At 35.5% G+C, this 21,992-nt stretch overlaps 1 protein-coding gene across 2 annotated transcripts; it reads left to right on the top strand.

The window, feature by feature from the left end:
- Positions 1 to 699: 699 nt before the first annotated feature.
- LOC121376290 (fucolectin-1-like) lies at positions 700 to 14,365 on the top strand. 2 transcript variants are annotated; one of them, XM_041504124.1, is made up of 4 exons: positions 700 to 1,521; positions 5,625 to 5,846; positions 6,877 to 7,101; positions 13,046 to 14,365. In XM_041504124.1, exons 1-4 carry the CDS (start codon positions 1,446 to 1,448, stop codon positions 13,273 to 13,275), a joined length of 753 nt encoding a protein of 250 aa, XP_041360058.1. In that variant the 5' UTR covers positions 700 to 1,445; the 3' UTR covers positions 13,276 to 14,365. The 2 variants fall into 2 exon arrangements, with proteins under 2 accessions (XP_041360058.1, XP_041360059.1); XM_041504125.1 differs by having other exon boundaries at positions 13,059 to 13,230.
- Positions 14,366 to 21,992: the final 7,627 nt, after the last annotated feature.

Raw genomic sequence — 21,992 nt, 5'->3', positions numbered from 1 at the left:
TAAGATACGTTTATAGGAGTTGTCTCAAATGTATAACGACATTGCCATAAATATTTTAAACTTAAGTTACGATACTTACACAGAACTTATCTGAACTAGAATGTTTAAACGGGTTGGGTTTAAATGGTACGCAATCGATGGTTTTTGTTTTCTTTTACACTGAACAATAACATTTATGGAAGGCTGGTTGGGTTACCTCTTATGTCATTAACAGCAAAGGTCTTTTCGGTAATTTCTGGTGGGGCATGTTTAAATGTGAATTTACATTTAAAACAAATAAAGGTTGTTTGGTGGAATTATATTTTTTGAAAATCTGACAATCTGAATTTTGGTGCCGTTGATACGTAGAACAAGAGGATTAGATATTAACCTATGACGAAAACATAATATAAATATGTTACAAACATTTTATGATTTTATTTTCAAAAGAAGATTTTGATGTAGACCCTACACTTCCACAACAAGGACAAATATAGACGGCTAATGAAACTATCGAAAACATATGACGTTTGTTAAAATATAGCGGAAACACCTGTAGGTTGCATAGTACCAAAGAAGAATCCCGTGTCAAATATTTACGGAGTAAAAACAGCTATGGGTGTGATTGGTAGTAATATGTGACACTGATTATTTGTGCAATTACTATTATCCATTGACAATAAATAAATACACTTTTAATTGTTATACAGTTGTTATGCAGTATATACTAGAGGTTGAAACTAATGCAGGGTACCCCCAAAAATGGAATAGCAATTTTCAGCAAAAATGACAGTTGCTATTAAAACATAAATTAAATCTCTTAAATTGTATGTGACCCCCTATTTCCTTGCAGGTAGATTAGATGTGAAGTGCCACACTTTTTATTGCTGTACTTCCTGGGTGTGTTGATACGCTGCTTATATCAGTTTTATTAGTAAACGTTAACATTATCGGCAATAGGAATTGATTTGGTATATTAGAACCTGTACGACTTAGCAGCTATTAATTTTTTCTCTTTTTTTGAGGAAAACTTGGCATTCATGGAAAATTATCAGTGTTTTTCACAATAAACTAATGTGGCTTGAGAAAGGTAAAGTATTATTGTATGTACGAAGTATTGTTTTTATTATATTTAAATTGTTTGCTTATCGTATCGAAACGATATAACGCCAGGGTATTCTTCGTTAGATCAAAGCAGAGTATTTCTCCTGAGAAATATTTTCCCTGTCTTGAGTGACCGCTTGGGTAATAAATAAGTAATATAAGGAATAGTAACTGAGCTAAGATTCCAAACTAAACATTCAACGTCACAATGGGTTCAGTTGTGTTTACGCCATTGTACAGCTGCTTATACAACTACATGCATACATATTAATTAATCACATACATATAACAAGAAATACATTTTGGTTTTAGTCAGTTGTGTGGCAACTCCTAAACTAAGCTAGTGAGTGTGTAAACACAGAATGGAAAATACTCGAGTTCTGTGGCTTTATATCATACTCTTGTGTCATTACCACTGGTTCTTTGAAGAAATAGATGGTAAGTTGTGTGTGTGTTGCTTTTTGTTTTCTTTTAAATTATATTATGTATTCTAACGATATTTGTTATTAAGACAATGAAAAAAAAAGCCCTATAAATTTTTTGTAAATGTTGAAATATTTTACTACCACCGTACACTGGTTATTTCATTTCGTTGATATAACTGATAATGAACCTTCCCCGATTCAATATACGGACGGTATCTCATTTATTTCAATTTTATTTTCGTGCTTATATCCAATGAAGGTTCACGCACGCTATCATGGACACATACCTCAGCTATATGAGATATCTGTCCAGAACAATAGTTAGTGTTAGTTGTTGTTGTTTTTGTGGGGTTTTTTAGTAAGAGTGCTAGTAAGAGAGCAGGTAGGTGTGGTGGCCTTACATTTGCAAAATTATCAGAAAAATATCACATACTCTGATTGCACTGAAAAGGTAAGATATTAAAGGGCTAGCGGCCACATAAATTGGATCCCAAATCGTTAAAATACTTGTATTAAGCGGCCACAGTAAATGTTTACTATTATTTAAAAGGGATATTTCAACAACATCGACAGTATGCTCAGGACAGCGTGCTTGAAACTTAATTGGATATAAGCACGAAACTAAGTTGAATTGAAATGAACAGTGACAAGGTGCAGCAAATAGCGGATCTTCATATCAGGAATACTATAGTCCTGTTCAATTTTTCAGACTCTAAGGTTTGTCCAAATGTTACATTTAATTCCTATTCAATCCTTGTTTTCGTTACATTTGCATGAAAACAAACCCGGATCCAGAAGGTTTTTTAATAGAGGGGGCACAAAACCCGTTGTTGCTTTTGAAAAAGTGGATGGGATAGGTTTTCATTTTTGTGTATTCTGTAATATATACTGTTCGAAAAGAATAGAGGGGGCGTGTCACCTGGACTTCCGCCTGAATCCGCGTCTGAATTGTTTATGGACTTATGTTTCCAAATTGTTTCTTAAATATAGGTATCAAAAATGCAGGCAGTTCGCGGTTTTTAATTTTCGCGGTGTCATGGTTTTTGTTTTTTGTTTTTTGTTTGTTTGTTTTTTAGATTACTAACACGTACAAAACCATACTTTAGTACATAACATTAAATCGATACTAGAGTGGTCAACAGAGGTATACGTAATATTATCCCTTTCTGACGACTCCGCTAAGTGCTGCAGCCACATGTCCAGCGGCGACCACACTGTGTATACAATTAATGAAATTAATCCAGGATGTGGTTCAATCAAATCTCCAGAAAGTGTCAAATAAAGACAAACATTTGTACTAGTAATCTTGTTTTAATGTTTAAACACCGGTTGTTAAAAACGTCTCACCTCTTCTGTTTTTGTCACTTGTCGATGACGTTTTTCCGGAAGTTTACAAAACCATTTGTGTCCCTTATTTTGATTGGCCAATTAAAAATGGCTCATTATACTAATTTCTAAATGTTTATTCATAGCTTAACAATACCAGTAAGAATGTCTGTTCCAAAAATCAACTACATTTAGCGTTATGGCAGGTTCAATTTTGCAGTGGTTAAAAAAAGCTCGGACAAATCTGAAACCGTTGGTTTACCTGACCCTTCAACGTGTTTAACGATCGAAGAAGTTCAATCGACACAATGATGCCGTTGATAAATTAAGATGCCTCTAAGATGCCAGCATGTTTTATTGTTTTAAATTTTGATCATTACCCACACATGCTCAACGTGTAGAAATGTTGAAAGAAATATTGGCTTTGGGTGCGCCATCCAATTGTCTTGCTGCCACCAGCCATTTCCTGAAACCCAAGGACAAAATCACCTTGCTCTGATTATGTTTTTTTATTCTACCACTGTTTATCAGGTTAGGGTTGCAAAACGTTTTTTTCTTCTTGTTTATAATTACAAATATGACCACACCGTTCCCAATTTCACCCATGACGATGCCAGCGGCGGTATCACAACCAATTAAAGTGCGTTTTCTAACTTATTGCATTCAACGTCTCATTAAATAATATTATATAATTGGTAAAATAACACAAATTATCACACAAACTGTTCCAAACAGAACAAAGTAACACTATATTGCCTCGAAAACGCGTCTCTAGACATCTATATTTGAAACGTTTCCTGAAGCGGTATAACCCCAGACCCCATTAGACACCTCGCTCCTTGCTAGTTTTATAATTTTGGAACACCACCCTTTTAAAAATCCTGGATCCACCCCTGATACGATTACAAAAAGTACATTTATTTGAATTAATATAATTTATTGTATATAGAAAAGTGTTAGTTTAAAAGGCATATTGTAAAATATACTTCATTCTGCTGGTGAATATTAAAAACCTTTATTTTTATATTTTAATTGATACTTTGGAATGGCTGTTGTGTAGCATAATAATTTATATATTCTCTACAACCTGTTTTGTCTTTAAGAAGTTGTTTTAGCTTCTGGGGGTAAACTGGTTTTTCGTTTGTAATTGACTCATTTATTCCATCTTATGTTTCCATATATCTCTATGAAACATCTCACTGCATTAATTAAAGAAGCATACTCTAGAAAGTTTGTTTTTATATTAAATTTTTCTATAAAATCGCATGAATTTAGAAATCCTCTATCAGTATTAACTAAATCACTAATGAAAAAATAGGCTTCTTATTTTTAAATGTTTTATTGTCAAACTTAATGTTTATACTAGCTATATCGTTTTCATTTTCTATTGTTTGTTTACATTGGATGTTTCGCCAGCTATCAAGAACATCTTCCCAAAAATTAATAAAATGATCGCCATATATAATTAATTCTTTGATCAATATATCTGTAACTGACGAGAAAAGACACGTCAGTTTTGTGTTGATTAAAAGTAACCTTCTTATCCACGTTGACTTTAATGTTATATACGTAAATGAATGTGTAAAATCGCTTATTTAACATTTCAACTAACTGTTCTGACGATGGTATTATTAGTGAGTTTAACACTGTGAGTCTGCCTAATAGTGTAAATTGACGGGCACTCCATGCATTCATTGCAATTCGACTATTTTTGGCTCGAAATTATCTTTAATGATATCTTGTAAATTTAAAGAGAAATTAATACCTAATAAAGTATTTTGGGTTGAACCCCATTCTAGCTTCCATCTAGACTGAAAACACTTCTTTTCAATATTTTGTTCTGCCTCTCCATATTATCTTTGATTTTAAATAATTTAACTTCAGACCAGATATTTTTGCAAACAAACCCAGTGTAGTAAGTGTACTGTACACAGAATCTGGGGATCCATCTAAGATAAACGTAGTGTCGTCGGCATACTGAGAAATCAGGAATTCTTCTCTATCAATATTTCCCCTGCGCGTGCTGTAACCTTACCGTGGTGCAGGGGTGTAACATTCTCTTTGAGAATGACCAATACAGCACAAATTCCCTTGTTTTTTTCGAGATATAATAGAAATTTTGAGTAAAAGTCAGTATCCATCTGTGATATTTGTATTTTTGCACAGTTCTTTACACTGTTTTTATTTAAATTTTGAATTTTTATATTGATGTTGATCATCACTTTATTTGTTTGCATTACCATAGTTTGACACCTAATAGCCGATGTATTTTTCGTGCTGGGGTGTCGTTAAACATTCATTCATTCATTCATTCATTCATTCATTCATTCATTTCTATCAATATTTATACCCTTAATGTCTTTATTATTAAGTATTAAAATTGCAAGTATTTACGCGCATATTACAAATATGTAAGGAGATAATGGGTCACCTTGCCTACAACCTCTATTTAATTTAAAACCTTCTGATAAGTGTCCATTTTGTATTACTACTGAGACAGAATTTTTATAAAATGTTTTTATCCAATTTTTAATAGAAGTAATAAAATAAAGAATATCTAAAGCTTCTTGAATGAAAGACCGTGATAGAGAATCAAAATCTTTCTCAAAGTCTACTAATTGACCTCGTATATTTTGTGTTTCGGTATATTGCATAATGTCTTGTATTAAACATATATTTTCGCCTATGTATCTTCCTTTTATAAATCCTGTTTGATCTTTTAAAATAATTTTATCTAAAATGTTTTTGTTTTTTTAATCCTGAATTTTAGTTATATTTGTTTCTATTAAGGACTGGTAAATTTGGCCTTGAAAAAACCAGCAATCCAGAGTTCTACATTCTTGAATTTGACCGCATCTCTGGCTACCGATGGCTTAATTGGTACACGTAGCACAAAAAACGAGTGCTCGCACACGGGCGTTTATCATCGTAATCCCAACCCGTGGTGGGAGGTTGATCTGGGGGGCGTACACACCATCAACAGAGTGAGCGTTCTCAACAGGGCTTACTTTGGTAAGTTCATACAGTTACAGCCTCTCACATCAGTTTTAGAGGTACGTAAAACAAAGTTGAAGTTTGTTTGTTTAACGACACCACTACAACACATTAATTTGTGAATCATCGGCTATTGGATATCAAACATTTGGTAATTTTGATATATAGTCTTAGAGTGGAAAACCGCTATATTTTTCCATTAGTAGCATGGGATCTTTTGTATGCACCATGCCACAAACATGATATCACACACCACGGTCTTTGATATACTAGTCTAGAGCGAGAAATAGCCCACTGGGACCACCGACGGGAATCGATCCTAGACCGACCACGCATCAGGCGAGCACTTTATCACTGACCTACGTCTCGTCCTTCGAGGTACCTAAGCTGTAATAGTCGGGATCTTCAACATCCCAAAGGGTGGAACTTAGCTCAGTCGGTAGAGTGCTCGCCTGAGGTGTTTGCATCGCAATATCGAATCACCTTGGTGGATCCATTCATCTGACAGTTTTTTTCTCCTTCCAACCAATGCACCACAACTGGTCAAAGGTCGTGGTATGTGCTTTCTTGTCTGTGGGAAAGTGCATATAAAAGATCCCTTTCTGCATTTGGAAAAATGTAGTGGGTTTTCTTTGATAATTATTTGTTAGAATTACCAATTGTTTGACACCCAATAGCCGATGATTAATTAATCAATGCATGCTAGTGGTGTCGTTAAACAAAAGAAACTTTTTACTTCAACGCTGCAATCGCGAGGACATTTTAAACAGTTTGTTATGAAGTGTGTAAAGGTAAAATTCATTATTTGCACCTGAAAATGTTCACTTCCTTGATCGTGGGAGGTGGAGGCTTCCTCTGTAAATTCAATTATATATACTTTTTAAAATGATATTATCTGTTTTCATTTACATTTTAAATACGCAGCTTACCAGAATTCATTTCTAATTTATATATTTTTTGAGCAAAAAAAAACGAAAGAAAAAAACAAACAAACCCAAAACAACCCAACCCCACACTCCAGAGATTTATTGAATTAAAATGTTTTCAGCGGAAAGACTAAGAGATATCAACATCACTGTGATTTCTCAAGACAAAACCGTGACCACAGAATGTGCTTTCTATCAGGGGAGTGTGGCGGCTGCTGCCTGGGCAACGGTGACATGTCATCCTGGAACCTCTGGAAGATTTGTCCGAATTCAGATATATAATGAGGCTTACCGTGATGTTTTAACTCTTTGTGAAGTTGTCGTAGAGGGACTGTCGCCATGTGATGGTAAACTAGCTATACTGGAAAGAAAGAAATGTTTTATTTCACGACGCACTCAACACATTTTATTTACGGTTATATGGCGTCAGACATATGGTTAAGGACCACACAGATTTTGAGAGGAAACCCGCTGTCGCCACTACATGGGCTACTCTTCCGATTAGCAGCAAGGGATCTTTTATTTGCGCTTCCCACAGGCAGGATAGCACAAACCATGGCCTTTGTTGAACCAGTTATGGATCACTGGTCGGTGCAAGTGGTTTACACCTACCCATTGAGCCTTGCGGAGCACTCACTCAGGGTTTGGAGTCGGTATCTGGATTAAAAATCCCATGCCTCGACTGGGATCCGAAACCAGTACCTACCAGCCTGTAGACCGATGGCCTGCCACGACGCCACCGAGGCCGGTCTAGCTAGCTATACTGGATAATTTTTGTGGATGTAGTATACAAATCGTTTTTGGTGGATATCGCCCCATAAAAATAGTGAGGCGAGGACAAATTCTTGCACACTATTTTGGGGTGAGGATAACAAAAGGTATGATAACTTTGCATCCAATAAACATAACCACACCAATTAGCATTCAAAATGTTTATATTAAATCCCTCTACACACTGATATACAATATATACATATATATATATATTGGTGAAATAATGAGTTCACCAGAGGTCAAAAGATGATGACGTGTTGATTTTTAAAATCCGACATCTTGGCATTAATGGTACTAGTGGTTCATGTATGAGGGACACATTTCAACTCATCTGACTTGAATGTGAATTATACACATCCAATGAGTAATTAAAGTGGTCATTGTTAAATTGTTTTGAAAAGAGGTGCCTTTACAACAAACGACAGTCATATTTACAAAACTAACATAAAAGTGTGAGAAAAAAATAACATAATTGCTTTGCAGGCAATCAAGAGATCCTTACACACTACCAGTAACAATTTAAAAATATTTTAACATTTCTTAGATTTCAACATTTAAGGGACCACTTGTCCAAGAAGGCCGCCATGCAAAAACCTGTTGATATCAATACCTCAGAACCCATACCACCTAGGCTCGTAACGTTTCTTTTAATCTAACTTACAGTTTTGAGGGTTATGCGTGTAGTTATATCATACACAATATTACTAAATATATTTTGTTTTAATAAAAGAAAAGACATATATAGACTGCAATGACTATTGTGATTCTTATCATCGTTTGCTTTTGTATTAATATGTTAAAAGTGGAACATGTTTGTTCATTGCCTTAGGTTCAACTTTTAAAAGGGACCACTTGTCCAAAATACATTATGGTGACAATCGTGGATTTCCAGAATGGCCGCCATACAATAGATATTAGTACTAATATCTCAGAATCCTTGCCACCTATATTCTTATTTTGTGGGTCTAACTTTAAGTTTTGAGGTAATTAATGGAGTTATATCAATCAAAATATCACTAGATAGATTTTCATTTTTGTACAAATAACAAAATATACAGTCGAATTACTCAGGGAAAAAGTGCAATGTCACTTATGAATCTTTCCATCTTTTTACTTGGGTACCATTCTGTTCATGCAAGAAGTTTATATTAAACAATTTACTTCGAAGGGATCTATTTGCCTGCCCATCTAGTGCCACATCCACTCGGACTCTTGTAACCATACTTAGCCAATTCAGTGCAGGATTTGGAAGACAAAGTTAGGATATTCCAATATTTCAGCACTCATACCACCTAGGGTCACAGTTTCCCTTTGTCTAATTTAGAGTTTTGAGGATAATGGGTGTAGTTAAAAGGAACGAAATACACAGACAAATTATTGAGGAAAAACGCTGCAATGTCTTTTGGGAGTCTTAATTTACCGTCGTTTTCCTGCAGATTTTGGAAGCGAAAATGAGATTAAGGGTATTCCATGCAAGAACACTGCACTGGCCATCAAAAGTCCTTCTACGTCCCTCGGGAGCGGGTGCATGTTGTTTATATTGTTCACTGGTGACTCATAATATTAGCTTGGTAAGCACATCGTTTTGAGTGCTGCAATGGGGCATACTGGGTGGGTGGAATGGTTTTCATTGTCTTCCTATTGTGGCATTACAACACATGTCTTTCTTCGTCAACATGTTCCAGGTCACTGGTCTTATCATGAGAGTTACTGGTGTATGAGATGAGTGCCATGTAGATAAAGACACGATTCACACCAGAGTAGCAGTTCCATGCACCCCCAAGACGTCCAATTATATGTTTCTCCAAAGAAAGCAGACGTTATGTCATATTATAAGACGTCATATACATAGTCTTTTGGAATGTTCTATATTATATGAAACAAATACACGGTCGGCATACTCATCAAATTTCATGTATTTGGTAACCAGGTAGGTCTAACTGGTATAATTTTTTTCGTAATTGTTCACAACCAAGATTGCAGACTGCCATGAAGTAAATAATCATTATATCTGGTTTGACCATGAGAAGGCAGAAACTAGACTTTTAAGTCATGCGCATTCCTTAGAAATGAATAATATACTATAGGTAGTAACAGCATATATTAAGTTAATCTAACTTGATTACAATATATATAGGTATATATCGCTGATTCCATACTTCACAGCACATGAAATTGAATATTTGAATATTGAATATTTTACTTCTCATAAACGCACAGTTCAGTGTGCTCCGATGGGCATTTGTGCATGCACATCTTGTCCTACATCCACTCAGACTCTTGTAAGCATGCCTAAACAATTCACTGCAGGTTCTCGTCTCATAGGTAGTATCCAACATAAGAACTCAGTATCGACTGTCTTTATTAAAAGTCCTCCCCCATCCCTCTGGAGTGCGTGCATTTTGTTCATGCAGTTCATTGGTTGACCACATCCCAGCTTGGTAGGCAACACGTTTTGAGTACTACAGTAGGGCATCCTTGGTGGGTGAAATAGTGCTACTGTGTTCTTCTTCGTCCTCTTCTTATGACAGTACAACAGCTTTCTTGCTTCAGAAACACATTCCAGGTCACTAGTCTTAGCATACAAGATAACTGTGAAAATGTCCAATAGCGGAAGTGTAGAGCATCTGCATCTACTAAGAAGAATAAATGCGGCACTAGATGTAATGGTTATTTACTTGTCTTCGGGACAGTCTACGATAGGATTTGTGATGCAAAAGGTTCCTGATTGTTCGTTGGATCACGAAAAACATCCGCTCAGTTTCCTGGAATGTTGTTGTTACCAGATAACGGACATGTGATGAGTATGCCGACCGTGTCTCTGTTTAATACAATATAGAACGTTCCAAAAGACATGCATCACCTGTAACATCACATCATTTTAAGAGAAAGTGAGGAAAGGGTATTCGATGAAGCAGGCATCATGGTATATAATATGACGTCTTGTATAAAGAAAAAACTCTGGCACTGTCTCTGTTCCACAGTTTCACAGAATGTGACACTACCTCTGCTTTCACTGGAACCGATAAACGGACAGCTTAAAACTGCTACCATGATGTGACTTTTACATTTAGTTACATGACACTTAATCCTTACACCAAAGTAATTGGAAATGCTCCCAACGTCTATCTAATAAAACATTTCACACTTATCTTGTATAATAGGAAATGTTTTATTTAACGACGCACCAAGCACATTTTATTTACGGTTATATGGCGTCGGACATATGGTTAAGGACAACACAGATATTGAGAGAGGAAACCCGCTGTCGCCACTTCATGGGCTACTCTTTTCGATTAGCAGCAAGGGATATTTTATATGCACCATCCCACAGACAGGATAACACATACCACAGCCTTTGATAAACCAGTCGTGGTGCACTGGCTGGAGCGAGAAATAGCCCAGTGGGCCCACCGACGGGGATCGATCTCAGACCGACCGCTCATCAAGCGAAAGCTTTACCACTGGGCTACGTCCGTCCCCCCCCCCTTGTATAATAAGACCAGCGACGTGGAACATGTTGACAAAGCAAGGACATTGTTGAACTACCAGAATAGAATGTCACTGGAAACCATTCCACCCACCGAATATGCCCTGCTGCTAGTGTTGGAAATCGGTTAGAATTCTATCATTGATTATTAATTATCAATCAACTTTAGATTACACAATCGATTAAAATTATGTGAACAAAATAAAGACTTTGAGTTATAAGGACAACGCACCTATCGTCATGCTCACTGAAATACACCCTACAACTCGCCAATCTACCTTTAATAACTAATTAATAACGGTTTTGTTATGTACACATGAAAACGAACAAAAACCATAACCTATTTACATCAATTGCATCATCTAGACTAAAGGAATAATTGCAATTAACACTCTAACTTTGGCTTCAGTGAATTGGTTACGTGTTGTTACTGAGTGGATGTGGCACTAGATGGCCATGTAACTCGGCCCCATCGAAATGCACCGAACATTGTATTTGTTACTGTGAGAAGTAAATTGTTTAATAGAAACTTCTTGCGTGAACATAATGATAACAAAGCAAAACGATGATAAAACTCACAGTCGACATTGCACCTTTTCCCCCCTGAATAATTTGACTGTAAATTACGTTTCTTTTATGAAAATCCATCTAGTGATCATTTGACTGATGTCCATTGGTTGCAAAGGTATGAAACGTGCTTCACTATGTTTATGGGGTGATATCCACCAAAAGCTACTCCTTACAAAAGTCTATCATACTAATTTATTAGCTACAGGCATGGGGCTGTTAAAAGGAACACCATGATAATTTGCCCGCCCATGTGATACCAATCTCGACTCGACTGTGTGTATATGTGTGTGTGTGTGTGTGTGTGTGTGTGGTGAGAGACATTGTGTGTGTGTGTATGTTTGTGTGAGAGGCATTGTGTGTGTGTGTGTGTATGTGTATGTGTGTGGTGAGAGACATTGTGTGTGTGTGTATATGTGTATGTGTGTGGTGAGAGACATTGTGTGTGTGTGTGTATGTGTATGTTTGTGTGTGGTGAGAGACATTGTGTGTGTGTGTGTGTATGTGTATGTGTGTGGTGAGAGATATTGTGTGTGTGTGTGTGTATGTGTATGTGTGAGGTGAGAGACATTGTGTGTGTGTGTGTGTGTGTGTGTGTATGTGTTTGGTGAGAGACATTGTGTGTGTGTGTGTATGTGTGTGGTGAGAGACATTGTGTGTGTGTGTGTGTATGTGTATGTGTGTGGTGGGAGACATTGTGTGTGTGTGTGGTGAGAGACATTGTGTGTGTGTGTATGTGTGTGTGGTGAGAGACAATGTGTGTGTGTGTATGTGTATGTGTGTGGTGAGAGATATTATGTGTGTGTGTGTGTATGTCAGTGGTGAGAGACATTGTGTGTGTGTGTGTGTGTATGTGTATGTGTGTGGTGAGAGACATTGTGTGTGTATGTGTGGTGAGACATTGTGTGTGTGTATGTGAGTGGTGAGAGAATGTGTGTGTGTGTGTGTGTGTGTGTATGTATGTTTGTGGTGAGAGACATTGTGTGTGTGTGTGTATGTGTGTGGTGAGAGACATTGTGTCTGTGTGTGTATGTGTGTGGTGAGAGACATTGTGTGTGTGTGTGTGTATGTGTGTGTGTGTGTGAGTGGTGAGAGACATTGTGTGTGTGTGTATGTTTATGTGTGTGTGTGTGTGTATGTGTATGTGTGTGGTGAGAGACATTGTGTGTGTGTGTGTGCATGTGTATGTGTGTGGTGAGAGACATTGTGTGAGTGTGTGTGTGTGTGTGTGTGTGTGGTGAGAGACATTGTGTGTGTGTGTATGTGTGTGTTTGTGTGAGAGGCATTGTGTGTGTGTGTGTATATGTGTGGTGAGAGACATTGTGTGTTTGTATGTGTGTGTGTGTGTGTGTGTGTGTGTGTGTGTGTGTGTGTGTGTGTGTGAGTGAATGAGTGTCAATGTGTGTGTGTGTGTGTATGATTTATATTTTAATTTTACAAAAATTGTCGTTTTTTTAAAGCATTTTATTTCAGGAAACATCCGGGTCAAAGGCTGAATTCACAACTGGTGGAGGAGATTCAGTCTAACAAACCTATGGATTGCGGGAAAGCTTGCTTTTTGACGACCATGTGTTTTGCCTACAACTACAACAGCGACACGTCTGCCTGTCAGCTGCTGAAGATCGGTGACCCCTGCGACACGACAGTGTCAGATCCTGGATGGGACTTTTACAGCAATTGTCTCAATTAGAACAACACGACCATAGAATTTGTAAACTGTGAAGTTACGATACTCTTACAACGATTGTCTCAACTAGAATAAAACGACCGTAGAGTTTGTAAACTGTTAAATTACGATATTTTACAGCGAGTGTCTCAACTAGAACAACACGACCACAGAGTTTTGTAAACTGTTAAGCTATGATACTTTTACAGCGATTGACTCAACTAGAACAACACGACCACAGAGTTTTGTAAACTGTTAAGCTATGATACTTTTACAGCGATTTACATTTTTAAACTATGAAATTATGATACTTTTACAAAAATTGTCCAACCTTTAGAACATGGACATAGATTTTTAAACTATGAAATTATGATATTTTTACAAAAATTGTCCCACCTTTAGAATATGGACATAGAATTTTAAAATTAAACAACACGACCATGTTTAAACTGTAAACGTTGGATAAAGCAATTGTTCCAACCGACCATAACATTTAAAATTTTTAAAAACGGGACCATAGAGTTTTTAAACTGTAAAGTTACGCTATTTTTGCAGAAATTACCTAAACAATCAGGCCACAGATTTTTATAAACTGTGAAATTATGATTTTTTTTAACGGCAATTGTCTCAACTATACAACACGACCATAAAAGTTTAATACTAAATAACACAATTATTTTTTACATGTGAAATTATGATGCTTTTACAACAATAGTTATTGTCTCAGCTGTGCAACACGACCATAAATTGTTTTACCATACCGTCACAGAAATTGTCACAGCTATAGAACACAATAATGGAATTTTAAAGTGTGAAGTTTACCATACCTTCACAGAAACTGTCAAAGCTATAGAAAACGATAATGTAATATTAATGTGTGAAGTTACAGTCTTTTACTGCAATTATCTCAAGCAGAACAACACTATAATTACGGGATAACCCTATTGTGTTTTCGGATTTGCCGACGTAGATCGGTGATTTTATTGTCGCAGTTGAGTTTTATTGGCGACGCGTTAGTAAAAGTAAAAGTTTATTTTTGTTTAGCGACACCACTAGAGTACATTGATTAATTAATCATCAGCTATTGGATGTTAAACATTTGGTAACTCCGACACTTAGTCATCAGAGGAAGCCCGCTACATTTTTCCATTAGCAGCAAGGGATCTTTTGTATGCACTTTCCCACAGACAGGAAAGCACATACCACGGCCTTTGACCAGTTGTGGTGCACTGGTTGGAAAGAGAAAAAACCCCAATGTGTTGAATTAATCCAAGGAAGTGGTTTGATCCTGCAACGCAAGCACCTCGTGCGAGCACTCAGCCTCTACGCGTTAGTAAATTCACAGATCTACGTCGGCAAATCGGAAAACACAGAAGTATTATCAACTGTCTCTTGCTGTTTTTAATAACAAGGTATCATATTTATACTAAGGAATATCAATTAAATTGGATTTATCGTGATACTTTCAAATGCAAATTAAGCTGGATTTTCGTTGGAAATAAAATTGTATTGATAATGGCAGGAAATTATTATGTGAAAATTGTTTTGCTTATGCATGCAAGTGTCAATATGTTTTTCAGATAGACCCCCCCCCCCCCCACACACACACACACACTCTCTCTCTCTCTCTCTCTCTCTCTCTCTCTCTCTCTCTCTCTCTCTCTCTCTCTCTCTCTCTCTCTCTTACACACACACACACACACAACAATCAAAATAACCCACCAAAATCAATCGATCACTTTTTACTCTGTTTGTTTAAACAGTGGATTCAAGACAATGTTGTACCAAGACCTATTGCTGTATTTTCCAAAATGTATTCTCTATAGGCACATTGTTGACATTTCTCATCTTCGGCCATATTTACGAAGACGGTTATTAGCAAAATATTGATGCATTGTAACAAAATATTGCCTACTAACGAATATAAATTAAATTTGATTTATCGTTATATTTTCGAATACAAATTAAGCTAGATTTTTGTTGTAAATAAAATTGGATTTATAATGTCAGGAAATGATAATATTAAAATTGATTTGCTTATGCATGCGAATGTCAATATGTTTTTTCAGATAGACCCCCCCCCCCCCCACACACACACACACACGCAGTATTTCTCTCTCTCTCTCTCTCTCTCTCTCTCTCTCTCTCTCTCTCTCTCTCTCTCTCTCTCTATCTCTCTCTCTCTCTCTCTCTCTCTCTCACACACACACACACACACACACGCACGCACATAAACACACACAACAATAAAAAATAACCCTCCAAAATCAATCAATCACCTTTCCTCTGTTTGTTTAAACAGTGGATTGAAGACAATGTTGTACCAAGACCTATTGCTGTATTTTTCAAAATGTATTCTCTATACGCACATTGTTGATATTTCTCATCTTCAGCATATTCACAAAGACGGTTATTAGCAAAATATTGATGCATTGTAACAAAATATTGCCTACTGTCTCATTGTTTAATTGTTGAACCAGAACGATACTCTGGTGTGGATAGAAGCCAATGATTTTATTCATTATGTGATGGAGGACATATTGTTTCTTTTTTCACAGTCATGTTTATGCTTATTAGAACACTGTCTTGGACACACACACATATTTATTATGAATTCCGTGTTAAATATATTACAAATATTACTAACCGTCGGTATCATCTCTCTCTCTCTCTCTCTCTCTCTCTCTCTCTCTCTCTCTCTCTCTCTCTCTCTCTCTCTCTCTCTCTCTCACTCTCACTTTATGTACATCTGTCTAATTATTGTTTTTAATCAATTTTGTTATTTTGTCTACCATCTAAATGTTAAATTGTAAAATGTAGGGAGAGACCTTAATTTAGGCATAACCTGTTGGTCAATCCCCAACTTTAATACAAAACGGCCACAGACCATAATTATTAACGCTATATTTTTGCATAGCATTTTTATTATTATCAGTAGGCCCATGGGGTTTTTAATGCACATTTGCCTGTTTGAGGGCAACACATCCTGAAAAGGACGACCCGTGTTGTCCAGGTCTTTCTCCCAGGATGTTGGTTTAAACAACCACACCCACTAAACCTGGCCGGAGTACACTCATTTTACACAAAAAAAGCACTACTTTTGCATTGGCCGGAACTACCACAAAAAAGTCTTCAATGTTAACAAGTTACACATGTTTGCAAACTGCATGTCAACTTCAACTGATAGTTTCACTTCAAAGCTGTCTGCCATGAAATAATCACAGTCAAACAGCAGACTATTTGCGCGGATATGCTGGGAAGATAACTGATCTGAGGCCAAACGTCAATAAATATATGGGTTTTTTTTCTTCAAAAACCCATCGGTTTCCAGTCTCGTAGGAACCGTGTGAGGGGTGAGGGGGGCGAAAATGTACGATTTTTTGTTCTACTTTATGCATATAAAGATGAAAATCTGACCTGTGCCCTCATACCCCCTCCCCGCCCACTCCCCACCCCTACTAGAGATTGTGTTTCCAATTTCACCATTTCAGATGTCATTCCTGCGTACCTGGGCCACGTTCCACGCAACGACCGTAGCACTATGGTGACATTTTGGCGATCTTGGCGTGGAGCTCACTTCGTGGAACGGGGTCCAGGTTTTCAATTATTCTTAGGCTATATAATAAAATATGAGAGTTATAACTAACTCTTGTGTATTCTCTGTGTCGCTACATCAGCAAAACATCGAGCTGCATCCCCTATCATAACTAATAGCTGTGTAGCTGTTTATTAAATTGATATTTACCGTTATGTCATGTTGTATTGCAAAATTACTTCACTTCAGGCTCTTGGGCTACACGGAAAGAAAATACAAGGTATTTTTCTGATAATGCTTTTTATGAAGTAGAAGATGAGGATGTTTTGTAGTCATACTGACAATATTTTTCTTTTTGACGATTTTAATTCCAGAACGTTTACAATGCTTGACTTTGCTATGCCTGATGAACACTTAATAGACATTTTTGAAGCAGTTCGTGATGAGTTACTTTTGGAAAATGTGTTTCCATTTCAAAAACGTGTTGATTTAAATATTCTTTTAGAAGGAACTAGTGGTGAGGATAGTACAAGACACAATAACTATGGAGTACAACTGATAGAAGTGTGTAAACGTTGTGCCTTGTTTATTGCTAATGGTCGGTTATTTAAAGATCAAAATGTTGGATGTATGACGTGTAAAGAGTCTAGTCTAGTTGATTATGTAATACTTGCACCAAATGCCTTTAAATTACATACTCAATATGAAATCCTTGATTTTAATCCCATGTTCTCCTATATACACAGGCAGTTACACTGTGTGTAATACGTTCCAATGACTACGCCCCACTTCATACAAATAACCCTGATGTACACCTTAACCATATACGATGGGATGAAAATAAAGCAGACGAATTTAGACAGGAACTTACTGACAATGATTTGTTAGTAAAAATTAACGTATCTTTGGATAGCCTTATTAATAGTGATAGCGTTACAGATGAACAGGTAAATCATATTGTAACCGATCTAGGTTGTTTATTTATCAATTCAGCAACCAGTGTGTTTGGCTTATCTACAAATAGATATAACTCTGGTAATTGGAAGCCCTGGTTTAACAAGAAGTGTACAACATAGATACTCAACAAATAAGTCTAATAATGTCAACATTTTATTACAAAAACGCTCCAAAGAATATAAGAAAGAGCTTAATTTAAATTATAAAAGAACATCAAGAAAAATGTGCCAAAGAACTTGATTCATTATCAAAATCTAACCCAAAGGCCTTTTGGAATACTTTGAATAGATTTTCAAATAATAATCGTAAACACAATGATATTCTAATAAATACATTATATGAATATTTTAAAAAGTTAAACGCACATACACATTTAGATGATGAAACGAATGATATAAACATAAACAAATTTTGTGAAAATCCCTTGTTTGACAACATTCTTAATGGAGTTATAACTGAAAGTGAAATATCTGAAACAATCCTAAAGTTATAAAATAACAAAGCTCCAGGTGCTGATGGAATACTTAACGAATATCTAAACAAAAATCTCCTCCTCTGTTAATCCCAGTCTATATTAAGTTGTTTAATATTATATTAAACACGGGTATCATACCAGACAGCTGGACAGTGGAGATAATTAAACCAATATATAAAAATAAAAGTAACCCACAGGATCCCGACAACTATAGAGCTAATCAGTTGTGTTGGCAAACTGTTTACTGCAATTTGTATAACAGACTGAACCTTTTTGCTACTGAACTCAACGTAATAAACAGGAATCAGGCTGGATTTCGCCAAGGTCATTCAACGAGCGATAATATATATATTGTATGCATATTGTATTGTTGTTATACCTGTTGTTTGGTAAAAAAAACCCTATACTTTTGTTGAGTTTCGAAAGGCTTTTGACGCTGTCTGACATACGGGGCTATGGAGAAAATTACAAAAATGTCAGATTAATGGTAAATGTTTCAAAATAATTGTTAATTTGTATAAAAATATTAAATAATGCGTTGAATTTAATAGGAAGAAATCTGATTTTTTGTTTCCATATCCCACAGGCGCGAGCCAGGCAGAGGTGGAGGGGAGGGGGGGGGGGGGAATTTATCACCATTTTTCTATATTTTTAAATGATCTTCAAGATTTTTTAAAATGCTACAATGACCTCCACTGGAAATTAAAAAAAAAAAAAAGCCAAAAGAGATTACATATATTTATTAAAATTTTCGTACTATTATATGTAGATGGTACTGTCGTTTTCTCTGAAACTCCTGAATGTATGCAACATGCTTTAAATATATTTGATGACTATTGTAACTCTTGGAATCTTAGCACTAATGTGAATAAAACAAAAGTTGTGATTTTTAGCAAGAGAAAGTCGAGGTCAAATGTTGAATTTGAGTTGCAAGATGAACGATTGGAAATTATTGATTATTACTGTTATTTAAGAATTTTGTTTTACATATAATGGGAATTTTTCTAATGCAAAGCAACATCTTGTAGACCAAGCTCAAAAAGCATTTTTTGCCATATACCAAAAAAATACGGAACAATAGCATACCAGTTTGGGTTATGAAAATTTACAAATAATAGAAAAAATTAATCTCCAGTTTTGTAAACGGATTTTGAAGGTAAAAAAAAGTACTTCAAATTTTGTGGTATATGGAGAATTAGGAAGATTCCTTTTAGATATACAAGTAAAGTTACGAATGGTGTAATTTTGGAGTAAACTGGTTAAAAACGAAAACAAACTTAGTAGTATTTTGTATAAATTAATGTTTTCTTTAAACAATGGTGAAAGAAATCAATTTAAATGGTTGAAATTCATAAAAAGTATTTTCAATAACACAAATAATGATTTCAAATCGTATAAACAAGAACTGAAACCAAACCTCTGCGATCAATTTATACAACAGTGGTTTTAGGACATTACAGACTTATACATACATACATATATATATATATATATATATATATATATATATATATATATATATATATATATATATATATATATATATATACACACACACACACACACATGTATGATAACAATATTGTTTTTAATATTCATGTTTCAATATATATATATATATATATATATATATATATATATATATATATATATTAAATTTTTATTTATTCCATGAGACCCGTTTAACTGATCAAATAATTAATTCAATGTATACTGAATATAACCTTCTGTAAATAAATGTGGTATTGGCAGGTTCGAGGTGCTAAAAACCAACCCAACCCCTCCCCCCCAAACCACCCCCCCCCCAAAAAAAAAAAAAACACACCCCAAAAACAAAAACAAAACAACAACAAACAAACAAACAAACAAAAACCACCACCAACAACAAGAGTTGCTTATTGTCAGTAGTTTGTCCGATACTCTTATTGAAAAAAAAAACAAGACGCTTTTGAGGTAAGTTTTAATATTAAAACATAACCTGTTATTATCATCCATTTAAGGCTATTGTAGGAGATATCGCTGGCACTATAATTTGCGATATCTCTTACGATATTCTCCTAAGAGATATCGCTTCTTATAATCTTGATTGGTCAAATTTTAATCACGAGACATTATTTTGTTATGTCACCGTGTATGTTTCAGCGCTAAACCTATCATTAGTGACGTCAAGCCACTGTCGTTCTGCTAGTTAACGAGTCGTCTTTTCAGTTTATCTATCTTATTATCTTTTCTCTCTGTCTATTTCCTTTGTCTTTCTTTTCTCTTTCCTATTTACGTTTCCTATCTCCTATTTTTGACTGTCTTTCTTCTGTTTCTCTTCTATATTATCTTTGTTTTCTATTAATTTCTTCTTTTTTCCTTTTCCTTCATTCTATTTTCTGTCACTTTTCTCTCAATATGTACTCTTTCTTTCTTCTGTTTTCACTGTCCTATGTTCTCTTTTTTCTGTTTAGGATGAACAGAAAGGAACATCAAAAAGAAGAAAGATGGAGAAGTAGATAACAAAAATAATATAGAAGAGAAACAAAGGACAGTGAAAATAGCAAATAGAAAAATAAATAGAAATAAGGGAATGAGATAGATAAGATAAACGGGAATGAAGAGAGAAAATACAAGAGAAAGAAAGACAAAAGAATAAATAGGAATATAATGTGAAGACAGATGTAAAATAAAAGACATGATAATATAAGTAGAAAGAAAAAGAATGAAGACAAGGGAGAATGGAAATGTAAAGAACAAAAGAGAAACTGTCAGGGGGCTGCTTTACATTTCGATTAGGAGTTTGACCCCCCCCCCCCCCCCGTGGGAATAAGTAACGAACGATTTGACACATGATTTGATGAAACTGACGAAATGTTAACCCAAAACAAACGCCTATAGTAAGGTTTATTTCAATAACGGTGTCTGGCGTACATATGAATCGCGAATTTTAATAATCATTTATGGAAGGAAATTGTTTATTTAACGACGCACTCAACACATTTTATTTACGGTTATATGGCGTCGGACATATGGTTAAGGACCACACAGATATTGAGGGAGGAAACCCGCTGTCGCCACTTCATGGACTACTCTTTTCGATTAGCAGCAAGGAATCTTTTATATGCACTATCCCATAGACAGGGTGGCACATACCACCGCCTTTGATGTACCAGTCGTGGTGCACTGGCTGGAGAGCAAAATAGCCTAATGTGCCCACTGACGGGGATCGATCCCAAACCGACCGCGCATCAAGCGAGCGCTTTACCACTGGGATATGTCTCGCCCCCCATTTATGGAAGACAAATCATAACTTTATGTCAGTTCACTTTCTAAAATTACATTTTATAAAAAAAGAAAAAGAAAAAACAAAATTATTTCATTTTAAAAACTGAAACCGTCCTCAAACGTTTTTCTAATTATGATGGGGTTTTTTTTTCAGTAAGAGCATCAGGCGTTCTATTGACAATAAGTAGTCTTTGTTAGATCAACAGACAATGTTATGCACTTAAAATAGAATTACATTATATTTACTCTTGCATTTTAAAATAATATTTAATCTCAAATCATTTGTCAAGTGATGTTAAAGTGTTTGTCATTAGAAATACATCTTTCAGTATTTTCATATTACCCTGTTAACATCATTTTATGTAATTATGTTCTATTTAAACCAATGAATGGATATTGTGGTCTGCATGTCTAAGAAGTCAAATTGTTCAAGATTTGGATCAATGTTAGGAAAATATATTTCTGAAAGAAATATTTTGCCATATTGATAATAAATAGCTATTTATC

The sequence above is a fragment of the Gigantopelta aegis genome, chromosome 6, assembly GCF_016097555.1.
Source record: "Gigantopelta aegis isolate Gae_Host chromosome 6, Gae_host_genome, whole genome shotgun sequence".
NCBI lineage: Eukaryota > Metazoa > Mollusca > Gastropoda > Neomphalida > Peltospiridae > Gigantopelta > Gigantopelta aegis.
Note: the sequence above shows the minus strand (reverse complement) of the source record. Positions and strands in the feature narration are given on the sequence as shown.

Coding starts and splice junctions, on each gene's coding strand:
- LOC121376290 (XM_041504124.1), top strand. CDS start 1,446: ATGGAAAATACTCGAGTTCTGTGGCTTTATATCATACTCTTGTGTCAT. Junction 5,847..6,876: donor TCTCAACAGGGCTTACTTTG/GTAAGTTCATAC, acceptor AAATGTTTTCAG/CGGAAAGACTAAGAGATATC. Junction 7,102..13,045: donor GGGACTGTCGCCATGTGATG/GTAAACTAGCTA, acceptor GTTTTTTTAAAG/CATTTTATTTCAGGAAACAT.